At 36.4% G+C, this 23,962-nt stretch overlaps 1 protein-coding gene and 1 long non-coding RNA gene across 5 annotated transcripts in view; one reads left to right on the plus strand and one right to left on the minus strand.

Annotated features, from left to right (window-relative positions):
* Positions 1-8,294: 8,294 nt before the first annotated feature.
* Positions 8,295-12,160, minus strand: LOC128648209 (uncharacterized). Its single transcript, XR_008400539.1, has 2 exons — positions 12,116-12,160; positions 8,295-8,635 (listed from the first exon to the last, which is right to left on the minus strand). It is a non-coding gene; the product is annotated as an uncharacterized LOC128648209 (long non-coding RNA).
* A 181-nt stretch (positions 12,161-12,341) lies between these two features.
* The window catches only part of FRG1 (FSHD region gene 1), a 76,614-nt gene continuing 64,993 nt past the window's right edge, over positions 12,342-23,962 (plus strand). The window contains exons 1-4 of one of the 4 annotated variants that reach the window (XM_053703900.1): positions 12,349-12,415; positions 12,499-12,583; positions 15,108-15,214; positions 23,124-23,191. In XM_053703900.1, coding sequence (XP_053559875.1) covers positions 15,153-15,214; positions 23,124-23,191 — 130 coding nt within the window. In that variant the 5' untranslated portion in view covers positions 12,349-12,415; positions 12,499-12,583; positions 15,108-15,152. The other 3 variants (XM_053703902.1, XM_053703903.1, XM_053703901.1) reach the window with 3 other exon arrangements.

Consider the following 23,962-nt stretch of genomic DNA (forward strand, 5'->3'; position numbering starts at 1 on the left):
ATTGGCACCAGTTTGTTTGCTACAAAAAGCGTTGGGCCAGGCTAAGAACATATTTATCCTATGAAGGGACTCCTGGTATATATCCACACAGTAAAGAGTGGCCCAAAGGATTTTAAGCCATTTGAAATACCAGTTATTTATTTAGAAAAGGTCAAATGAAGTGGCAAGGTTGGCAATAGTTTTTTTTTAACATAGAAACCATTGGGCCAGGCTGAAAACATGTTTATCCTATGTAGGGCTTCACACCGTGTATGTATCCACAAAGAAATTAATTGCCCAAAGGATTTTAATCCTTTTAAAATACCAGTTACTTATTCAGAAAAGGTAAAATATATGAAGTGTATATCAATGAGATAGGTATAGAACTGCCTTATTCATCAAATGATGGTTCCATCTATAACCCATACACTCATATTCCTTAGGGGAGTGCAGGGGGTGCCCTAGTGGTTGGTATACAGTGTAATCCCAAAGAAAAATAAAAAATAAAACCACTATTTGGCACACACTTAGGTAGATCCGCAGAAAGGGAGCCAAAAAAATAAAACAACTTTCACTGTCAAATATTAAAATACAAATATTGGAGCATCTGGATTAAACGCACTACAATTGTCTATTTCAAAATAAGACAATAATCGTTGAGGCTCTAAGTTTGCAAAATTAAGCAGATTCCAACACTGTCTTAGGCCCATTGTAAGATGTCCACCGAGATAGAAAAAGATCCCTAAAAAACTACTGCCTATGATTTGGTGCTACCCACATAGGTAGGTGAAGGGTGGGGCTTATCAGATAATCTCTTGGTAGGCAGCTGCTTACAATTATTGTTAAAAAGATACGGCTTGCAGTGACTAAGGAATGACCAGAATGACCTGGATATCAATCACAGAGAGCACGCAAATAAAGTATAACCATGTCCAGATTACTCACAGACAGGCAAACACCTAACGCACGTTTCTCCTGGGCTTTTTTAGAGCCTCAACGATTTGACAGTAAAAGTTAAGTTTTATTTCTTTTTGCTCCCTTTCCGCAGATCTACCTATGTGTTTAAGTGTGTGCCAAATAGGGGTTTTCTTTTTTGGTGGGATTACAAAATATATGAAGTGACAAGGTTGTCGCCAATTTCCCATAAAGAGTGTTGGGCCAGGCTGTTAAAGGGACATGAAACCCACATTTTTTTCTTTCATTATTTAGAAAGAACATACAATTTTAAACAACTTTCTAATTTACTTATATTATCTAATATGCTTCATTCCCTTGATATAATTTGCTGAAAAGCATATCTAGATAGGCTCAGTAGCTGCTGATTGGTAGCTGCCCATAGATGCCTTGTGTGATTGGCTCACCCATGTGCATTGCTAGTTCTTCAAAAAAGGATAACTGAAGAATGAAGCAAATCAGATAATAGAAGTAAATTGGAAAGTTGTTTAAAATTGTACCCTCTATCTGAATCAATAAAGAAAATTTGGGGGTTTACTGTCCTTTTAACATGTCTGTTGTATGATGGGGCTCAACTCAAGCCCTGTATATATCTACATGTAAATGAGTGGCCCACAGGATTTTAACCCATTTAAAATACCAGTTACTCAAATGCTCATTCACAGTGGCTACCTTATAAATGACAATCAGCATAAACCACTGTGAATGAACATTAAGAACAAGAAAGCTGAAAAATATTTCATTTTCAGAATGATTGTCTATAGGTTGTTTGTTACATTAAAGTTGATTTAAAAAAAAAAAAGCTTTGAGAGTGAGAAGGGTCCAACTGCAGAGTGGAGCTCCACTCTAGACAGGAAGCATGTGACCTCCACTCAAAGCTTTTTTTTTTTTTTTAATCAACTTTAATGTAACAAACAAGCTTATGAAAACGAAACATTTTGTAGCTTTCTTGTTCTTGATGTTCATTCACAGTGTTTTATGCAGATTGTGATTTATAAGGTAACCACTGTGAATGAACATTAACCCCTTAGTGACCAGACCATTGTTACATTTTCTTACCCTTAAAGGGACACTAAACCCAACAATTTTATTTCAGGATTCAAGTAGATAATACAATTTTAAACAACACTCCTATTTACTTTTATTATCTAATTTGCTTCATTCTTCAGATATCCTTTGTTGTAGAAATAGCAATGCACATGGGTGAGCCAATAACAGGAGGCATCAATGTGCCTCAACCAATCAGCAGCTACTGAGCCTATCTAGATATGCTTTTCAGCAAAGTATACCAAGAAAGTGAAGCAAATTAGATAATACAAGTAAATTAGAAAGTTGTTTAAAATTGCATGCTCTTTCTAAATCATGAAATAAAAAAATTTGGGTTTCATGTCCCTTTAAGGACCAGGGCTATATTTTCCTCTTACTCATTTACTGTACCCACACATATTATATACCATTTTTCTCACCACTAAATGGACTTTCTAAAGATACCATTATTTTCTTCATATCTTATAATTTACTATAAATTTTTTAATAAAATATGAGGAAAAAATGAAAAAAACACACTTTTTCTTAATTTGACCCCCAAAATCTGTTACTCACCTACAACCACCAAAAAACACCCATGCTAAATAGTTTCTAAATTTTGTCCTGAGTTCTTTGCTTTTTTTGCAAGTTATAGGGAAATAAATACAAGTAGCACTTTGCTATTTCCAAACCACTTTTTTTTTTTAAATTAACGCTAGTTACATTGGGACACTGATATCTGTCAGGAATACCTGAATATCCCTTCACATGTATATTTTTTTGTTTGAAGACACCCCAAAGTATTGATCTAGGCCCATTTTGGTATATTTCATGCCACCATTTCACCGCCAAATGCGATCAAATAAAAAAAAATTGTTCACTTTTTCACAAACTTTAGGTTTCTCACAGAAATTATTTACAAACAACTTATGCAATTATGGCATAAATGGTTGTAAATGCTTCTCTGGGATCCCCTTTGTTCAGAAATAGCAGACTTATATGGCTTTGGCGTTGCTTTTTGGTAATTAGAAGGCCGCTAAATGCCACTGCGCACCACATGTGTTTTATGCCCAGCAGTGAAGGGGTTAATTAGGGAGCATGTAGGGAGCTTTTAGAGTTAATTTTAGCTTAAGTGTAGTGTAGTAGACAACAAACAGCTTATGCAATTATGGCACAAATGGTTGTAAATGCTTCTCTGGGATCCCCTTTGTTCAGAAATAGCAGACATTTATGGCTTTGGGATTGCTTTTTGGTAATTAGAAGGCCGCTAAATGCTGCTGCGCACCACACTTGTATTATGCCCAGCAGTTAAGGTGTTAATTCATTAGCTTGTAGGGAGCTTGTACGTTTAATTTTCACTTTAGTGTAGTAGACAACCCAAAGTATTGATCTAGGCCCATTTTGCTATATTTCATGCTACCATTTCACCGCCAAATGCGATCAAATAAAAAAAAATGTTTTACTTTTTCACAAACTTTGGGTTTATCACTGAACAAACAGCTTGTGCAATTATAGCACAAATGGTTGTAAATGGTTCTCTTGGATCTCCTTTGTTCAGACCCCCCCCTTCTACCTTTTAGCGTACATGTTATGTACTTTCAGCTGTCTGCCAGTAGCTAATATTTATTTGCTTTTATTTTTTATATACAGTAGATATATAAAATAAAATCTGTAGTGTATTTGTCCACCCTCATTCCCCTACCACTCTACCCTCTCCCAGTTTATTTTACTAATCTATTATCCCCCTCTCCCTCCTTCCAGCTTCCAACTTTTTCCGTAGTATAAGCGTTCCCACCCTCTCCTGCCCCTCTCACACACCCTACTGCCTTCTTCCTCCTACCGCCAGTGATGGGCCACCCACCTGCCTCCCTCCTATCCTTCGCATGCCACCAACGATCGGCACCATCACTGGCCCTCTCTGCAACGGTTGCTTAGAAAATGGTAATGCACTATGCCTCAATATTGAGGCATTTCTGCAATCTGTGTCCCTTTCTGTATTGTGCAGCGGTGGTGCCAAACGGTGGCGTGGGAGGGTAAGGAGGGAGGCAGGTGGGAGCCCCATCGCTGGAGGGGCTGGAGAGGCTGGGACCACTGTGCTGCATAAAAAAAATATGTTAAGATAGGGATAGAAGGATAGTGATAGATGGATAGAGATAAATGGATATAGGTATAGGGAGATAGGGATAGAGATAGAGGAATAGAGATAGAGGGATAGATGGATAGGGATAGATGGACACAGCAATAGAGGGATAGAGGGATATATGGATAGTGATAGAGATAGAGGGATTGGTGATAGATATAGACGGGAGCGGGTGGTACCTCTGCACTGCAGAAAATTAGATGTTGAAAGTGGCAGGGAGGGTAAAGGAGGGAGGGGGGATGAGATCTGAGTGGATGGGGGGGTCAGATGGTAGGCAAAGGTTCTTGGAGGGAGAGGTGGGTAAATAAGGGAGTGGTTAGTAAGTTGGACACATTTTTGACCGTCTACACGGACTTTAACACTAGTATTGCAATAAACAGATAGCAAATGTGGAACAAATTTGGTTATGTTTTCAAAAAGTAACTGTTATTTTAAAAAGAGTTAAAATCCTTTGAGCCACTTATTTATTTGTGGATATATACACGGCATGAACCCCATCATATGACAGACATGTTATCAGACTTGCCCAACGCTCTTTATGGAAAACATTGGTGACAACCTTGCTACTTCATATATTTTACCTTTTATGAATAATAAACAGTTATTTTAAAAGGGTTAAAATCCTTTTGGGTCACTCATTTCTGTGATGATAAATACTCGGCATGAACTTCATCATAGAATAGACAAATATTTTCAGCATGGCCCAATGCAAACAATCTGGTGCCAACTTTGCAACTTCATATATTTTATCTTATCAAGTAAAGGTATTTAAAAAGGGTTAAAATCATTTGGCCCACTAATTTATGTGTGGATATATACAGGGCATGAACCCCATTATAGAATAGACATGTTATCAACCTGGCCCAACGCTTTTTAGAGCAAAAAAATTGCAGGCAACCTTGCCATTTCATATATTTTACCTTTTCTAAATAAGTAATTGGTATTTAATAACTTTTAAAATCCTTTGGAACGCTCATTAATGTGTGCTTATATACATGGCATAAGCCTCTCTATAGGACATACATGTTTTCAGCCTGTCACAATGCTTTTTATATCAAACAATCTGGTGCCAACCTTGCCACTTCATATATTTTACCTTTTCTGAATAAGTAACTGGTATTTTAAGTTTTAAAATCCTTTTGGTCACTTATTTCTGTGATGATATATACTCGGCATGAACATCTTCATAGAATATACATATTTTCAGCCGTGCCCAATGCTTTTTATAGCAATTTTTTGTGCCAACCTGGCCACTTCATATATTTTACCTTTTCTGAATAAGTAACTGGTATTTAAACTGGTATTTAAAAAGGGTTGAAATCCGATGAGTCACTCATTTCTGTGTGCATATATACAGGGCATGAACCACTTCATATTTTTAAGTTCTAAGCCTGACCCAATGCTTTATATGGCAAACAAACTTGTGCCAACCTTGCCACTGAATATATTTTACCTTTTTTAAAAGTAACTTGTATTTAAAAAGGTTTAAAATTATTTGCGACACTCATTTCTGTGTGGATATATGTTCTAAGCCTGAACCAACGCTTTATATGGCAAACAAACTTGTGCCAAACTGGAGCTCCACTCAAGATAGGAAACATTTGACCTCCACTCAATATTTTATTTATTTTTTTAAATGGACTTTAACGTAACAATCAATAGACACAATAATTCAGAAAACTAAATATTTTGCTTTCCTGTTCTTAATGTTCATTGACAGTGGTTTATGCTGATTGTTATTAATAAGGTTAAATAAGCACATTCTTTACATTAACTTATGTTCTGTTAGGGCAAAAGTAATGATTATTGTAAGTTATAAATACATCAACTCCGTAAATCACACCTGGGTGCCATCAGGGGGTTACAGGGGTGACTCCTGTCAGGGGCCAAATGGGCCAGGGTTCCCCATGAGGCAAGAACAACTATTATTTTCTTTAAACAATTTTGGGAGCCACCAGAGGGTATTACAGCAGAGTGCTACTGAGTGTGGTAAATTTTATTAAAATGAGTAAAGCATTAGCATTTGAGAGGATTTTTGAGTGTGCACTAAACCACTATGCGTAGTGAGACAGACTTGGCACTTAAAAGGATACTAAACACAATTTTTTTCATTCTAGATTCCGATAGAGCATGCAATTTTAAGCAGCTTTTTAATTTACTTCTATTATCAAATTTTCTTCGTTCTCTTCCTATATTTATCTGAAAAAGAAGAAATAAAAGCGTTTGAGCCGGCCCATGTTAGTTTGAGAACCTGGGTTACGCTTGCTTATTGGATGGCTAAATGCAGGCACCTATTAGCAAGCTCTATCCAGGGTACTGAACAAAAAATAGTCATGCTCCAAAGCTTTCATTCCTAACTTTTCAAATAAAGATAGCAAGAGAATGAATAAAAAATTATAATAGGAATAAATTATAAAGCTGCTTAAAATTGCATGCTCTATCTGAATCATGAAAGAAAAAATGTGGGTCCAGTAGCCCTTTAAGTTTGTACAGTGTGTGTCTGAGTCAGATGGCAGAGCACTTTTATTTGCAGAGGAGGTAGGACTTACATAGTCATTTTTTTTATTTCTTTGTGCAATTTTGGATTGTAACTTCAGTGTGGTAGTAGTATGGTGGGGCCAGGGGTCCATAAAAAACATTTATTTTTTTTAGCAATCTGCAGCAGTGTATTTATGATTATTTGACAATGCTGTAGAAATTCTATATTTAAAGCCATGCATAAAGGTTTCCTCCTTAAAACACAAATGGTAGTTGCCCTTTTGAAAGATATTTTTTTTGTAATATATACATTTTAACTACATTTCAGTTTACTGCCCCTTTATGCAAGGACTTTACAGATGCAAGGAGGCATTTTATCTATGATTTTTACATATGCATAAAAAGTTATACTTTCAAACTAAGATTTCTCAGTGTTTCAAATGATACAGGTTAACTTAACACTGTTCAGTTTACAATACAGCTGACTTAATTTTGAAATACATACAAACAAGCCTAAATCATGCATTTAACCATATCTAATGGTATGAGACCTAGTGCCACGGCTTATGGTTCCACCAAGACCATATAGAGTACAGCATTTTCAAAATCCATAAGTACAGCTGACAGATGGGAACATGTTTACACCATAATTGAAGTGTTGATCTTGTTTGGGGGAAAAAACACAAACATATGTCAACCTTTTAAAAGTACTTTTCTTCATCTAACCATCTACTGATAACATTAATCTACAATTTTGAATTCATAGAGTTTAATTTTTGTTTGCACATTTGCAAATCTGATTGTTTAAAAAGTGATCTCTTAATTTCTGCAATTTTTTTTATCATGCATGTCACACACTGTTTTGTTGTTGTTGTTGGTCTCTCTGTGAGAGTGGGTGTATATGTCTTTGTGCATTATCGGTGTATGTCTGTGAGGGTGTGTGAGTATGTCTTTGTGCTTTTTCTATTTGTGTCCCTGTGAGGGTGTGTGTATGTATGTCTTTGTGTATTTCCTCTTGATGCCTCTGTGAGGGTGGATGCGTATGACTTTTTTTTAAAATGTGGATGTCTCTTTGAGGGTGGGTGAGTATGTCTGTGTGTTTTCTTTGGTTGTCTCTGTGAGGGTGTGTGTATGTATATGCATTTTCTGTGGGTGTCTCTCTGAGAGTGTATGTCTCTCTGTTTTCTCTGGATGTCTCAGTGAGGGTGTGTGTGTGTCTCTATGTTTTTGTGTGTTTTATGTGTCTGTGTGTTGATGGGTATATTATGTTAGTGGGTGACTTGTAACCGACACATGAGGGCATTTTGAAACTCATATGATTGTCTGTAATACAGCAAACAACACCCACAACTTCCTTTAACATGTTTCTTAGATAGACATATATGGACATTTTATTTAATCCTCTAACTGCATTTCCTGTAGCCTCATGATGCGAGACTGCTATATAACTGCTGTGTATACTTACAGTAAACGGAACTTGTGAGAAACACTCTCTGTGCTTGTGTGCTTTCTTGCTGTTCCCCGGAGCTCTGGAGAATCGTGTTCAATCAAGGTCAGAAACCATTTGAACTTATAACCCTAACCTTATACTATGAAAGCAGAAGCAACAATAGGCTACTGCTATATATATATATATATATATATATATACTGTTACCTATAATTTTCTTGTACCTTCATACTTGTGGTAGTGTGTTATTAAAGCACTGACTCAGAAATGGTGTTAATTATCTTATTTTTTTATTATTATCAATAATTTAAACAGACACACACCACCACCCCTTGTCCATCAGTCATTTGTTGAACATGGCATTAACTTGGAGGCCCTGTTGGTCAAGACATGCCTGCAAAAACAACTCCATATCTTCTCTGTGCTGAAATACAAAGAGGAATGGCTCCCTTGCTTCTGGTTTTTCTCTTTGCATCACGTTATCTATGGGCTTCTGGCGGTCATCTTCATTCATTGACACATAACTTGGCATGGTTATGCGCCCACAGAACAGTGCCTCATTCTTGACAACCCATTGTATATGTGTAGATCTTTAATGATTGCTGGCTCCTGTGTCAAGCACATGGGAGGAAACTTAGTCATAGTCAGAATCAAAATTGTTATTTTCATAATAAAAAAAAATCATTTAAGGGACACTCAAGTCAAAAACAGACTTTTATAAATCAGAAAGAACATGCAGTTTCCAATTTACTTCCATTATAAAATCTGCTTCGTTCTCTTGTTATCCTTTGCTGAAGGAACAACATTGCACTACTGGCAGCAAGATGAACACATATAGGTCGCGTTTGGCAGCGCTCAGGAGCTAGTGGAGGCGCTTCACTTCCAGCGATGACGTGGCGGTAGGTGACGTCACAAGCAAGGGAGCTTAGAGAAAACGATTGCATGCGCAAAGGGATCTGCTGCACAATAATGAACGTTTTTAAATAAGCTCCCTTGTAGCTGACTGTAAAAATGTTTAAATTGTGTCTCTCTTTATTAGTGGAGGATTATTTTTATTTAAGCTGTTTACACAACACCGTTGTTCGAGAATGGTTTCCCCTGCCTCTCGGCAAACATTGGCACTCTGACCCACCTTCATTCAGCTGTTCTCAGCTCAGCCCCTGTAGCTTATCCTGCCCCATTCAGCTAATAATACTACAGGTGCTGAGCTGAGAGCAGCTGAATGGAGGTGGGTCAGAGTTCCGATGTTTGCCGAGAGGCAGGGGAAACCAGAGACACTGGGGAAACCAGTCTCAGCATAACACCGGATAAGCATGACAGCAGCATTTAGTACAGGGCTTACTTAGCCTATCTCCAATTTGCCCTGTACTAAATGCTGCTGTCAGACTTATCCGCCTCACCTGTCCCTCCTCTGCTGCTTATAAAAACATGGCAGCCTCCACAGCAAAACGTGTGTGGAGGCTGCCATGTTGCCAAGCGTCTGAGCTTGCTCTCAAAAGTGACAGCTTTTCCAGTACGATGGAAGCGCTGGGACTTATATCATCAGAGCACTCAAAAACGCCAGGCATCTCACTTGCAAATGTGAGGAAAACGCTACAAGCGAGTCCCAGTTTGCTTGGAGCGCTGCCCGAACGGAGCCATAGTCATCCAATCGCAAAAGACAAATGAGTGCAGGCAAAAATCAGCAGCTAGCTCCCACTAGTGTTGAATATGTGTGTATTCTCTTTCAGCAAGGGATAACAAGAGAACAAAGCACATTTAAAAATAGATGTGAATTTATAAGTGTCTTAAAATGACATGTTCTATCTGAATCATGCAAGTTAAATTTTGAATTTACTATCCCTTTATCTCCTTAAGGACCGCAGTTGTAACAGATGAAAAAAAATTAAATAGTAAAAATAATAAAAATAAATAATTATGTAGGGTTAGGGTTAGATCTAGGCTTAGTGGTAGATCTAGGGGAAGGGTTAGATCTAGGGGGAGGGTTAGATCTAGGGGAAGGGTTAGATCTAGGCTTAGTGGTAGATCTAGGGGAAGGGTTAGATCTAGAGGTAGGGTTAGATCTAGGCTTAGTGGTAGATCTAGGGGAAGGGTTAGATCTAGGGGGAGGGTTAGATCTAGGGGGAGGGTTAGATCTAGGGGGAGGGTTAGATCTAGGGGGAGGGTTGGGGTTAAAAGGTCACTGAAGGAAAAAAAGGTTAATCGTAAAAATTGAAAATTGTGTATTTCAAAACTCAGGACAAAATGAAGAAACTGTTTAGCCATCTTGTTTTCTTGCGGGTTGTAGATGCGTAACAGATTTTGGGGGTAAAAGTAAAAAAAAAAAAGTGTGGTTTTTAATATTTTTTAATCATAATTTATAAAAAATATTTATTAAAAATTATAAGATATGATGAAAATAATGGTATCTGTAGAAAGTCAATCTTATGGCGAGAAAAACGGTATATAATATGTGTGGGTACAGTAATGAGTATATAATATGTGTGGGTACAGTAATGAGTATATAATATGTGTGAGTACAGTAATGAGTATATAATATGTGTGGGTACAGTAAATGAGTATATAATATGTGTGAGTACAGTAATGAGTATATAATATGTGTGAGTACAGTAATGAGTATATAATATGTGTGGGTACAGTAAATGAGTATATAATATGTGTGGGTACAGTAATGAGTATATAATATGTGTGAGTACAGTAATGAGTATATAATATATGTGGGTACAGTAATGAGTATATAATATGTGTGAGTACAGTAATGAGTATATAATATGTGTGGGTACAGTAATGAGTATATAATATGTGTGAGTACAGTAAATGAGTATATAATATGTGTGGGTACAGTAATGAGTATATAATATGTGTGAGTACAGTAATGAGTATATAATATATGTGGGTACAGTAATGAGTATATAATATGTGTGGGTACAGTAATGAGTATATAATATGTGTGAGTACAGTAAATGAGTATATAATATGTGTGGGTACAGTAATGAGTATATAATATGTGTGAGTACAGTAATGAGTATATAATATATGTGGGTACAGTAATGAGTATATAATATTTGTGGGTACAGTAATGAGTATATAATATGTGTGAGTACAGTAATGAGTATATAATATATGTGGGTACAGTAATGAGTATATAATATGTGTGAGTACAGTAATGAGTATATAATATATGTGGGTACAGTAAATGAGTATATAATATGTGTGAGTACAGTAATGAGTATATAATATATGTGGGTACAGTAAATGAGTATATAATATGTGTGAGTACAGTAATGAGTATATAATATGTGTGAGTACAGTAAATGAGTATATAATATGTGTGAGTACAGTAATGAGTATATAATATGTGTGGGTACAGTAATGAGTATATAATATGTGTGAGTACAGTAATGAGTATATAATATATGTGGGTACAGTAATGAGTATATAATATGTGTGGGTACAGTAATGAGTATATAATATGTGTGAGTACAGTAATGAGTATATAATATATGTGGGTACAGTAATGAGTATATAATATGTGTGAGTACAGTAATGAGTATATAATATGTGTGGGTACAGTAATGAGTATATAATATGTGTGAGTACAGTAAAGGAGTAAGAGGAAAATTACAGCTAAACGCAAACACCGCAGCAATGTAAAAACAGCCTTGGTCGCTAACGCTAAAAAATTGGTACAACAGTCAGGTCACTAAGGGGTTAAACATGGTAAAAAAAAAATAAGTAAGAGGGAAATTACAGCTAAACGCAAACACTGCAGCAATGTAAAAAGAGCCCTGGTCGCTAATGCTAAAAAATTGGTACAACAGTCAGGTCACTAAGGGGTTAAATATGGTAAAAAAAAAAAAAAGAAAGCAGCAAACCTTCTTGTTTAAAGAGAACTGGAGGTTGTGGATGTCACATGTTTCTTGTGTAGAGTGGAGCTTTAAATAGTTCAGTATTGTTCATATAAAACAGTAGATAATACATAAAAAACTAAAGAATTACTCCTGTGATTTCCTGAGATGATCTATTTATAACTTAGAATAATCATTACATTTGCTTATACTTTGCCTTAACCTTATAAATGTCACTCACCATAAACCAAAATAATGCAATTTTGTTTTCAGAATTGTGCCTATTGGTTGTTTGATACATTAAAGTTTATTTAAAAAAAAAACGTTTTCTGAATGATTGTGCATATTGGTTGTTTGATACATTAAAGTTTTATTGAAATAGAAAAAAAAATTGCAGTGGAGGTCACATGTTTCCTGTCTAGAGTGGAGCTCCACTCTGCAGATAGACTACTTTGTTGAGAGTGGAGGTCAGTGTCACATGTTTCCTGTCTAGAGTGGAGCTCCAGATAGACTACTTTGTTTCTGCCTGGCGTTTCTCAGGGTAAGCTTACTAATTAATATATTTCCGAGTGTTACGATCAGTTGATTCCACGGGTAAGGTTCTGGTTGTCCTCTGTATTATAGGCATTTGATGGTCCTCGGGTAATTTTACACTTGTCCCCTATGAACCTTCCATCGCCAATCAGTAGAGGATCATAGCCTTCTTCGGGTAAGCGGCTGCTTCTATCCGGTTAGTGCAAAGCTAGTTAGTGCAATTTAACTTCGAGTATGCTATTGTTGTCCTCTTCAGTTTCTCAGGGTTAGTGAATTATTGCCCACGTACAGCTTGTTTTGGTTCACACTGAAAGCGGAAGAAGCGTTCCTCGGAGTGAGTTGTGTTTATTTACATTACGTAGTGTGAATTAGACATTACTTCTTGTGCCAGCCCACTGTATGGAATAAATAGACCCTAAAGGTTAATATTATAAAGGGACGATGTTACAAATGTTTAATCACATTGCTAGCTGGTGTTGTTGCTGGTGATGTTTTTATTAACTTTTGAGAGGGTATGTTATGTATATTCTCAGTAGCTAAATGGCACAAATGTGTATTTAAAGGGGCAGTAAACACATTGAGATGTAATAGAAAATGTTTACTTATATGTAGTAAAACATATTTGTAATGAATATATTTTGTCCCCTCTTCATGTAATTTATCTCTGAAAATTGAGATTTATTTTTTTTAATCTTCTGTGCTTGAAATTCACACTGCAGACTTCTCAAAGCTAACCATGCTGCATATCTTATCCTAACTGGCTTCATTGCAAGGTGTTTGAGTATCATGTGCCCTGACATCAAGAAATTCCTCAAACCCTCCAGCGCAGAGGAAGAGCTTTTCTTCAATTTCTGTGATTACATCATTTTAGTGAAACATTTTCTGCAGGGTATTTTGGAATAAAATTCAATTTTAAATTAGGTAGTTAAATTAATTAAATCACTAGCTCAATTGCAATGTGTTTATGAGAGTAAAACTATTTTTTTTGTAGTGCTGCAGTTCAAAATTGCATTACAAATTAGCTGTTGAATTTTTTTTTTCCTTTTCTCTTGGTCTAACATCACAAGGTAGAAATGAAGTAATACAAAAGGTGCATTGTTCACAGGAACATCTTACTTTCAGAAGTTTGCTTTGCAGCCGGGAAAGGCTAGGGGCGTGCGGGCTGAAAAAAATCCCCAAGAGCCAGTCAACAATAAATGTACTGCCGCTTTGCAGCGCATCTCCGTATTTGACTGTTCTCTTCAAACAGCACTTTGCTCTGGATGCACTGTGGTAAGGAAAACCTACACAGTGCAGCCAAGAAAACAGCACTGTTTGAAGAGAACAGTGTCATTTTGAGCAGGTCTGTTAAGTGAAAGCGCTAATAGTTCCTGCATGTGTCCCATTCTTTCTGCAGACATGCTGCATTTTCTGCGATGACATCTCTGATCACAGCATGTTCTGCCTTGGGGCCCTCCGGTTTTGTCACCCAGACATCACACACAACATAATCTGTTAATTATTGATACATCCTATATACTAAAAGGCCAGGTATGTTTGTCCGATGCAGTCATGCGTAGTAGAGACATCAGTGCAAGACAAACATACTTGGCCGTAAGGAAGGATCAGTTAGTGACGGCGCATGAGACTGCGCAATACTTCAAAAGGCTGTGAGGATCAGACAGTATAAGGGGGGGGGCGGGAGCTGGCGGGACCGCTGCACTGCAGAAAAAAAAATGTTGAGAGCAGCAGTGAAGGATGGAGAGGGGGATCCAAGTGGATTGGGATTTTGGCCGTGTACACAGGATTTAGGACTAGTTCAGTAATATACTAGTTCAGTAATATTTGTTTCTCACGTTGCTGAAATGGAAAAATCTGATTTTCTACTGGTTTTCTAACTCAAAAACCACATAGATTTACTTTAATATTCTGGTTATCAATACTATTAGTTCAAAGTATTTTATTGTAGAAGGGACAAAATCTTTTTTTTTTTTTTTCTTTCTTTCTTTCATGATTAAGATAGAGCATATTTCAAACAGCTTTCCAGCTTCGGTTATCAAGTTTGCATCATTCTCTTGGGATCCTTTATTGAAGGAATAACAATGCACTACTGGGTACTAACTGATCAAATTGGGTTAGCCAATGACAAGAGGCATATTTGTGCAGCAACCAATCAACTGCTATCTCCCAATAGTGTATTGCTGCTCATGACTCTACCTAGGTATGCTTTTCGACAAATGATACCAAGAGAATGAACCAAATTAGATAACAGAAGTAAAATGGAAAGTTGTTTAAATTTGCATGATCTATCTGACATAAAAATAATAATTTTAACTTTATTTTCCCTTTAATTACATTCCCTTCTTTTTTGGACTATGTGTGCAAATCTGACTGTTTATTAACCCTTTTGCAGAGGTTAAATAAATGGGGCAGGGAATTCATTTAAAAATAAATGTCCTAGCAAAATACAGTACAGTATATAACTATGAACACCAGAATTAAATCTTCATGATGTAGCTACGCAGTTTAAATGACTACTGGCAGAAAGTGTTTGACTGTAATGTATTCATAGTGATAGATCCATTGTGATGATAATGCTATTTCTTGTAAAGGTAACATGCACTGTATCTGAGATGTTTATATTACTTTATATTATGTTGATTCCCATGTAATTATAATGATTAAAGAAATCAAGTCTTTTTCCTGTCATTCTGTTACAGAAGGATTCTGGTCAGTGTCCCTGAGCTATCAAGTCTCCTGGCAATATGACAGAGTATTCAAGAGTGAAAACCACCAAACTGGTGCTGAAAGGAATGAAGGGCAAGCAGTAAGACATGCAATGTGAAAATAATACAGTAGTATAGGTAGCATATACCTAATATAGATATAACCAGAACTAATCAAGGTTAAGTAAGTCATTAAAGGGACATTAAACACTTTGAGATGGTAATATACAATTATAAATCGTGTGTGTGTGTGTGTATATATATATATATATATATATATATATATATATATATATATATATATATATATATATATATATATATATATATAGTGTGTGTGTGTATATGTATCTCTGCAATATACTTTTATTATTTGTTTTGCCCTATTTCATGTAATTCCATTCTGAAATTGTGAGCTTTTTAGTTCCTGTTAGAAATGGACGTGCAGAACGCTGTTATATTCCACACAGCCATTGACTGCACATTCAAGTGACTTATTTACTGTCCCTAATTGGCCACAGCAGAGAAAGTAACCTAAGTTTCAACATGGCAGCTCCCATCTATATGTTATTCTCTGAGTAATCTTTTCTTTGACTGCATCATTCTATCTAGCATTTATTTAGTGTTTAATGTCCCTTTAACTCGGTGCTTGAAAGATATTTTATGTCTAGTTTTTCTACACCAGTAATTCACAATCTTCTCTGCCTCCATCTTTGGTTTGTTTTTCTGTGTTAAAAAATGCAAATAATAGTCTGCAGTGTTCTCCCAAGAACTTTTTAGTGGGTGCACCACCCAGCTGATTTTGCTGACCACCCGGCTAACATTTTAGACAATATTAAGCTAAAATTAGCCAGTATTTAAAATGTTCCTTTTTTATTACACAAATTATCATTAAATACATTTGTTAATGTGTGCTTTGGATAGCTGAAGATTATATAATATAAAATATTACACCCCCTTCTAGCTACTTCATAATGCTCTCTGATGAAGCGCATGTGCGAAACGCATCAGATCCTAGGGAGTGTACTTTTCTTTTGTATGACTTTTACCTAATAGAACTCTTGGACTGTACTGGTTATCGAGGACTCTATTATCCTTTCATCAAATTTACTTCATGAAGAGAAAAGACAGAAGCGCCACATGGCCCAATATTGTTTGATCCAGAATAAATAGATCTTAAGGTGATGAGTAAACTCACGTTTAGTAGAGCACCTCAATTAGTGCTAGATATACGGTCTGGGATCTATTTGGTCACCCAGAAGACCAACTTCCTGCACAGGAGCTGATGTCTGTATAGACAGAAGGAAAACACAGGTGCCAATATGGCCTAGTATTGCTGGTGCAAAGGTGTCAATACAAGCAAAGAGATGAATAATACTCACAAAGTGTAAAGCACCTCTCGTGGTGCTATAGAGGCATGAAGGGGTCAATTCAGTCACCCAACAGACTTGTAGCCAGACATCCAAATGGATCCAGAGGTGCAAAAGGATCCCACAATTGATCCAGGAAAGGAATTAGTCCTCAGGAAAAGGATAAAGGATATATATCCCAAAGAAAGATGCAGCAAGTGTTCAAAATATTAAAAAGTGACTTTAATAAAATTGTAAAAATAACAGGCAACGCGTTTCTCAGCCAATGGCTGTTTCATCAGGCTTCATAAAATGTTTACTGAACACTTTGCTAGATATACCCTAAACCTAAATTAATTGATATTAAACAGGTGGTTGTGGGATGGGTCTACTTAATCAGTAATATGATCCCAACCAATCAGTTGCTACCATATAGAACACACATTAAAATATAAACATAAACAGTGTACAATATAATATACAATGTGTAATACAGATTTCATACATTCCTAGTTAACATTATTCATGCTACATTTTATTTAGTCAAATATACTTAAAAAAACCTTTATACCTTATTTTTTAGAAAACAATGATAATGAAGCACACATTAAAACATACAGCATAATGTCAACCATACACAGTATGGGAGGCAATGCTTAATAGCAATTTTTATATATATATATTTTCTTAGTTGGTATTACATTTGATTTTAAGCTATCATTTCACTAAACTTATAAAGGTCATACCTTGTTATGAGTGACATGTTGTATAAAGGCAAATTAATTTCAGATGACATGTGTGATTGGGAACAGACAGAGCACAGCAATTCCAATACTAGTGAACGTCAAGTTCTTTTGAAAAAATAAGTAGATGTCTCAATCAGCTATTGTCTCATAGTTTCAAGTTCTGTGTAATTTAAATTCGCCGCTAACTAAGTCGGCGTCCACAGGCGCTCAATGCGCATGACAAGCTGCAGTCAGATATTGCCCAATCGCTGCATACGCTCAAGAGTAGGCGTTGGCGATGTCTACATTCCTCCTCTGCGCTGAGTGCGCATGCCCGGCTTCAATGTTTCTGTCAAGTCAGGATCGCACAGTAGCGATCCTGATCCAGATACGTGGCACTGGCTGATAGGATTATGATGATAAGGGGCGTGAGGTGTATCGCAACCATAGTGCATCCTTCTAATCAGTAATATGTGGAGCCAATATTGCACCAATAAAGGGGCCAAATAAAGATATTAACTAAGGCGAGTACCAGAATTATCTAGTGGAGAGAGAAGATCTCTTGTTACACCAATAAAGGGGCCAAAAATAGAGCGTAGTGAAGGCAAAACACTAAAATTATCTGGTGGGGAGATAAGCGTTACTGCCAATTCATACTAATAGTGTCATATGAATTACAACAGTGGGGCATAAATCACCCAAGTCTGCAGTTAAACACTACAACTGTATAGATTTCTAACACTGATTGGATATATAAATTGGGATGGATCAAGTGATATACTAAAGTAAAATGTTGAATTCCAGTAATAATAGTAGATAAATGTATACAATATGCATAACATTCATATATAACTGCTACTGAATCTAATCGCAGTTAAATGTCTGAGTGCATCCAGATGGAAAGCATAAGATGTACCACTTCAAAAACAGAGATAATATTAATAAATACCAATAGAAGGTCAAAATCATATGTTTAAAATAAATTAATGTGATAGATATAATAACTATTATTATAATATCAGATCCAGTCAAAGTTAGCACACTGGTCTATAATGAGTTAATATGATGTTACCTAAGGTGTCTAAATATGATGGATTGTTGTAATAGTTCGAACTATAAACAGCTCATATATAAATATATGATATAGGGAGGAAAATCCTACCAATCTATAAAGGACATCTCTAATATGACAACAAAGACAAGTAATAATAACTAGTTGGTTGTATTATTCCATCAAATGAGTGATCTGAGAAAAGAAACTAATACCAATCTCTAAAGGACATATCTAGTGAGACATGGTGTTCACAACTGAATATGGACACATGATGATATCATCATGTGTCCATATTCAGTTGTGAACACCATGTCTCACTAGATATGTCCTTTAGTTAGTTAGTTTCTTTTCTCAGATCACTCATTTGATGGAATAATACAACCAACTAGTTATTATTACTTGTCTTTGTTGTCATATTAGAGATGTCCTTTATAGATTGGTAGGATTTTCCTCCCTATATCATATATTTATATATGAGCTGTTTATAGTTCGAACTATTACAACAATCCATCATATTTAGACACCTTAGGTAACATCATATTAACTCATTATAGACCAGTGTGCTAACTTTGACTGGATCTGATATTATAATAATAGTTATTATATCTATCACATTAATTTATTTTAAACATATGATTTTGACCTTCTATTGGTATTTATTAATATTATCTCTGTTTTTGAAGTGGTACATCTTATGCTTTCCATCTGGATGCACTCAGACATTTAACTGCGATTAGATTCAGTAGCAGTTATATATGAATGTTATGCATATTGTATACATTTATCTACTATTATTACTGGAATTCAACATTTTACTTTAGTATATCACTTGATCCATCCCAATTTATATATCCAATCAGTGTTAGAAATCTATACAGTTGTAGTGTTTAACTGCAGACTTGGGTGATTTATGCCCCACTGTTGTAATTCATATGACACTATTAGTATGAATTGGCAGTAACGCTTATCTCCCCACCAGATAATTTTAGTGTTTTGCCTTCACTACGCTCTATTTTTGGCCCCTTTATTGGTGTAACAAGAGATCTTCTCTCTCCACTAGATAATTCTGGTACTCGCCTTAGTTAATATCTTTATTTGGCCCCTTTATTGGTGCAATATTGGCTCCACATATTACTGATTAGAAGGATGCACTATGGTTGCGATACACCTCACGCCCCTTATCATCATAATCCTATCAGCCAGTGCCACGTATCTGGATCAGGATCGCTACTGTGCGATCCTGACTTGACAGAAACATTGAAGCCGGGCATGCGCACTCAGCGCAGAGGAGGAATGTAGACATCGCCAACGCCTACTCTTGAGCGTATGCAGCGATTGGGCAATATCTGACTGCAGCTTGTCATGCGCATTGAGCGCCTGTGGACGCCGACTTAGTTAGCGGCGAATTTAAATTACACAGAACTTGAAACTATGAGACAATAGCTGATTGAGACATCTACTTATTTTTTCAAAAGAACTTGACGTTCACTAGTATTGGAATTGCTGTGCTCTGTCTGTTCCCAATCACACATGTCATCCGAAATTAATTTGCCTTTATACAACATGTCACTCATAACAAGGTATGACCTTTATAAGTTTAGTGAAATGATAGCTTAAAATCAAATGTAATACCAACTAAGAAAATATATATATATAAAAATTGCTATTAAGCATTGCCTCCCATACTGTGTATGGTTGACATTATGCTGTATGTTTTAATGTGTGCTTCATTATCATTGTTTTCTAAAAAATAAGGTATAAAGGTTTTTTTAAGTATATTTGACTAAATAAAATGTAGCATGAATAATGTTAACTAGGAATGTATGAAATCTGTATTACACATTGTATATTATATTGTACACTGTTTATGTTTATATTTTAATGTGTGTTCTATATGGTAGCAACTGATTGGTTGGGATCATATTACTGATTAAGTAGACCCATCCCACAACCACCTGTTTAATATCAATTAATTTAGGTTTAGGGTATATCTAGCAAAGTGTTCAGTAAACATTTTATGAAGCCTGATGAAACAGCCATTGGCTGAGAAACGCGTTGCCTGTTATTTTTACAATTTTATTAAAGTCACTTTTTAATATTTTGAACACTTGCTGCATCTTTCTTTGGGATATATATCCTTTATCCTTTTCCTGAGGACTAATTCCTTTCCTGGATCAATTGTGGGATCCTTTTGCACCTCTGGATCCATTTGGATGTCTGGCTACAAGTCTGTTGGGTGACTGAATTGACCCCTTCATGCCTCTATAGCACCACGAGAGGTGCTTTACACTTTGTGAGTATTATTCATCTCTTTGCTTGTATTGACACCTTTGCACCAGCAATACTAGGCCATATTGGCACCTGTGTTTTCCTTCTGTCTATACAGACATCAGCTCCTGTGCAGGAAGTTGGTCTTCTGGGTGACCAAATAGATCCCAGACCGTATATCTAGCACTAATTGAGGTGCTCTACTAAACGTGAGTTTACTCATCACCTTAAGATCTATTTATTCTGGATCAAACAATATTGGGCCATGTGGCGCTTCTGTCTTTTCTCTTCATAGATTGCTGCTCCTGGATCCTGGCCTGGATCATCACAGATAGCTGCCTCCCATCCCAATAGAGACTTTCATTTTATTATCACTGTGTTTGTTTTGATTGTTTATTACTTTTACCCTGTATCACATTGCTATCGATTAACACTGTATAACATTGCACATTGTATGATTTATCACTTTAAAACCACATTGACACTGGTTCCCACAGTATATCACCTTGATTTATCACTTTAGCATTTTTTAATATTAATCTAACATCTAGATACATAAGTATAGAATTATTATAGAAGTATAGAATTATTTGGTCACATCTTCTCTCCTACACTTAGGGCGCCCCCTCTTTTTCTTTTTTAAATTTACTTCATAATGCCACTCGGCTAGCAAGATTTTCTGTGGAGAACACTGGTCGGTGTTTATTGAAAACAACAATTATTACCTTTCTGATTAGAGTACTATCTTATGGTAAAAGGACATAAAACTCCCTTTAGGTTGCTTATACCAGCTGTATTATTTGTAAATATTCCTTAAATGATGTAAGATATTGTTGTTTACATTCGGTCCCATCCCCTTTACAAGCTGTCTTATTTTACAGAGGCAAATAGAAAACTTCCAAACTATTCTGAAATTCAAACCTTTTCTTGCTCCAGTTTGGATAACGGGTTTCATACTTGTGTGTGTGAATATATTATTTGTTTTAAAGACGTTTTTGTTTAAAACAATAAATAAATAGATTTTTTTCTTCCTTCTCTTTGTATCTTTTGTTGAAAAGCAGTGACATATGCTTGGGAGTTGGCCCATTTCTGGAGCACTATATGGCAGCAGTTTTACAATAATGTTCTCCATTTGCAAGAGCACTAGATGGCAGCACTCTTCCCTGTCATGTAGTGCTCCAGATGCCTACCTAGGTATCTCTTCAACAAATAATATCAAGGTAAAGAAGCAAATTTGATCATAGAAGTAAATTGGAAACTTTTTAAAAATGGAATGCTCTTGGGTTTCAAATCCCTTTTAGTACAACGGATATACAGTTTTTTTTTTTTCTGTTAAACCTTGATTGTAAAGAAAGTCAATGGATTGAGCTGATATAGAGACCCTTTCCTTCCCGACTCAACACCTTCCCTCTGACCATCTTTACAGGCAGGAATCCAGCTTTTAATAGTGCAGTGAGCATAAGCACAGGGGTTTCTTTACTCCAGCCCGTCCTGTTAGTGTAAGCTGATGGGGTTGCATCACACATGTCATTTAGCAAGCACTATAAACTAACTGCAAAGAGTAGGGAAGGAAAGTAGCACACATGTAAGGGCCAGGGACTGTAGCGCACATGTAAGGGCCAGGGACTGTAGCGCACATGTAAGGGCCAGGGACTGTAGCGCACATGTAAGGGCCAGGGACTGTAGCGCACATGTAAGGGCCAGGGACTGTAGCGCACCTGTAAGGGCCAGGGACTGTAGCGCACCTGTAAGGGCCAGGGACTGTAGCGCACCTGTAAGGGCCAGGGACTGTAGCGCACCTGTAAGGGCCAGGGACTGTAGCGCACCTGTAAGGGCCAGGGACTGTAGCGCACCTGTAAGGGCCAGGGACTGTAGCGCACCTGTAAGGGCCAGGGACTGTAGCGCACCTGTAAGGGCCAGGGACTGTAGCGCACCTGTAAGGGCCAGGGACTGTAGCGCACCTGTAAGGGCCAGGGACTGTAGCATGGCACTAATCAAGTTAACCAAAAAATGTGTGTGGATCTGGTATCCTCACAACTTATGCCTAAGATTAATTTTTGTTGCGCCAGTGGCGCACAGGCATCTGGGAAAATGAAGCGCTGCATTAACCAGGGTGGAGGAATTCCTGATGAACCTTTATTGAAATGTTAATACATAGGTTGATGACAGCCACACTCTGTTTAGAACTTTCGATGTAACATTGCAGAAATAAGTAATTTGCAGATTAGTTGTAGACGTAATAAAAGCCCTGTAGTTTTTTTTCAGTTGTGAAGAACCGTACACTGAGTGATGCACAGCATACATGGATATACAATGGAATAGATCCCCCCCTTTTTTTTTTTTTTTTTTTTATGAAAATCAGAAATACTTCAATAACTGTTTTTACTTAAAGGGATTATATGATTACCCTCTATTCTCAAAATGTCATCATTATATTACGCTGATATAAATACCAAGTAAGACAGCAGTTTTCTTGTATCTTAAATTGGTTGTTATCACCCTATTTATCTCTTGTAAAAGGAAGTTAGTTGCAATAACTAATTTATCTTTGTCCACTTATAGATTTTTAGCCATGTTCTTTAACAAGTATTTTTAAAAATACTTTAATCTACAGTAAGAAAAAGCATAAAGATAAGAAAAGGAAGCGAGATCAGTCTGAAGAGGATAAGCTGGATATAATTGGTAAGAATGTTAATAAAAATTTAAAAAAAATATTTGAAGAATAAAGTTAAAGGGACATTAAACCCCAAAAAATTATTTCATAATTTAGATAGAGAATACCGTTTTAAACAACATTCTAATTTGCTTCATTCCTTAGATATCCTTTCTTGAAGAAATAGCAATGCACGAGGCATCTGTGAGCAGTCACCAATCAGCAGCTACTGAGCCTATCTAGATATGCTTTTCAACTAAGGATATCAAGGGAATGAAGCAAAATAGATAATAGAAGTAAATTTGAAAGTTGTTTAGAATTGCATTCTCGAAAGAAAAAGTTGGGGTTTCATATCCCTTTAAGCACTAATATTTTTATTAAAGGAACATTCTACTCCAGAATTTTTCTTGTTTAAAAAGATAGATAAAGCCTTTATTACCCATTCCCCAGTTTTGCATAACTAACATTGTTATATGAATACACTTTTTACCTCTGTGATTACTTTATATCTAAGCTTCTGCAGACTGTCCCCCTTATGTCAGTTTTTTTTGACAGCATTTTAGCCAATCGGTGCTGACTCCACGAGAGTGAGCACAATGTTATCTATATGGCACACATGAATTAGCGCTGTCTAGCTGTGAAAAACTGTCAAAATCCAGTGAGATAAGAGGCAGGCCTTCAAGGGCGTAGAAATTAGCAAATGACCCTACCTAGGCTTAGTTTTCAATAAAGAATACCAAGAGAACAAAGCAAATTTGATGACAGAAGTAAATTGGAAAGTTGTTTAAAATTGCATGCTC

The sequence above is a fragment of the Bombina bombina genome, chromosome 2, assembly GCF_027579735.1.
Source record: "Bombina bombina isolate aBomBom1 chromosome 2, aBomBom1.pri, whole genome shotgun sequence".
NCBI classification, from domain to species: domain Eukaryota; kingdom Metazoa; phylum Chordata; class Amphibia; order Anura; family Bombinatoridae; genus Bombina; species Bombina bombina.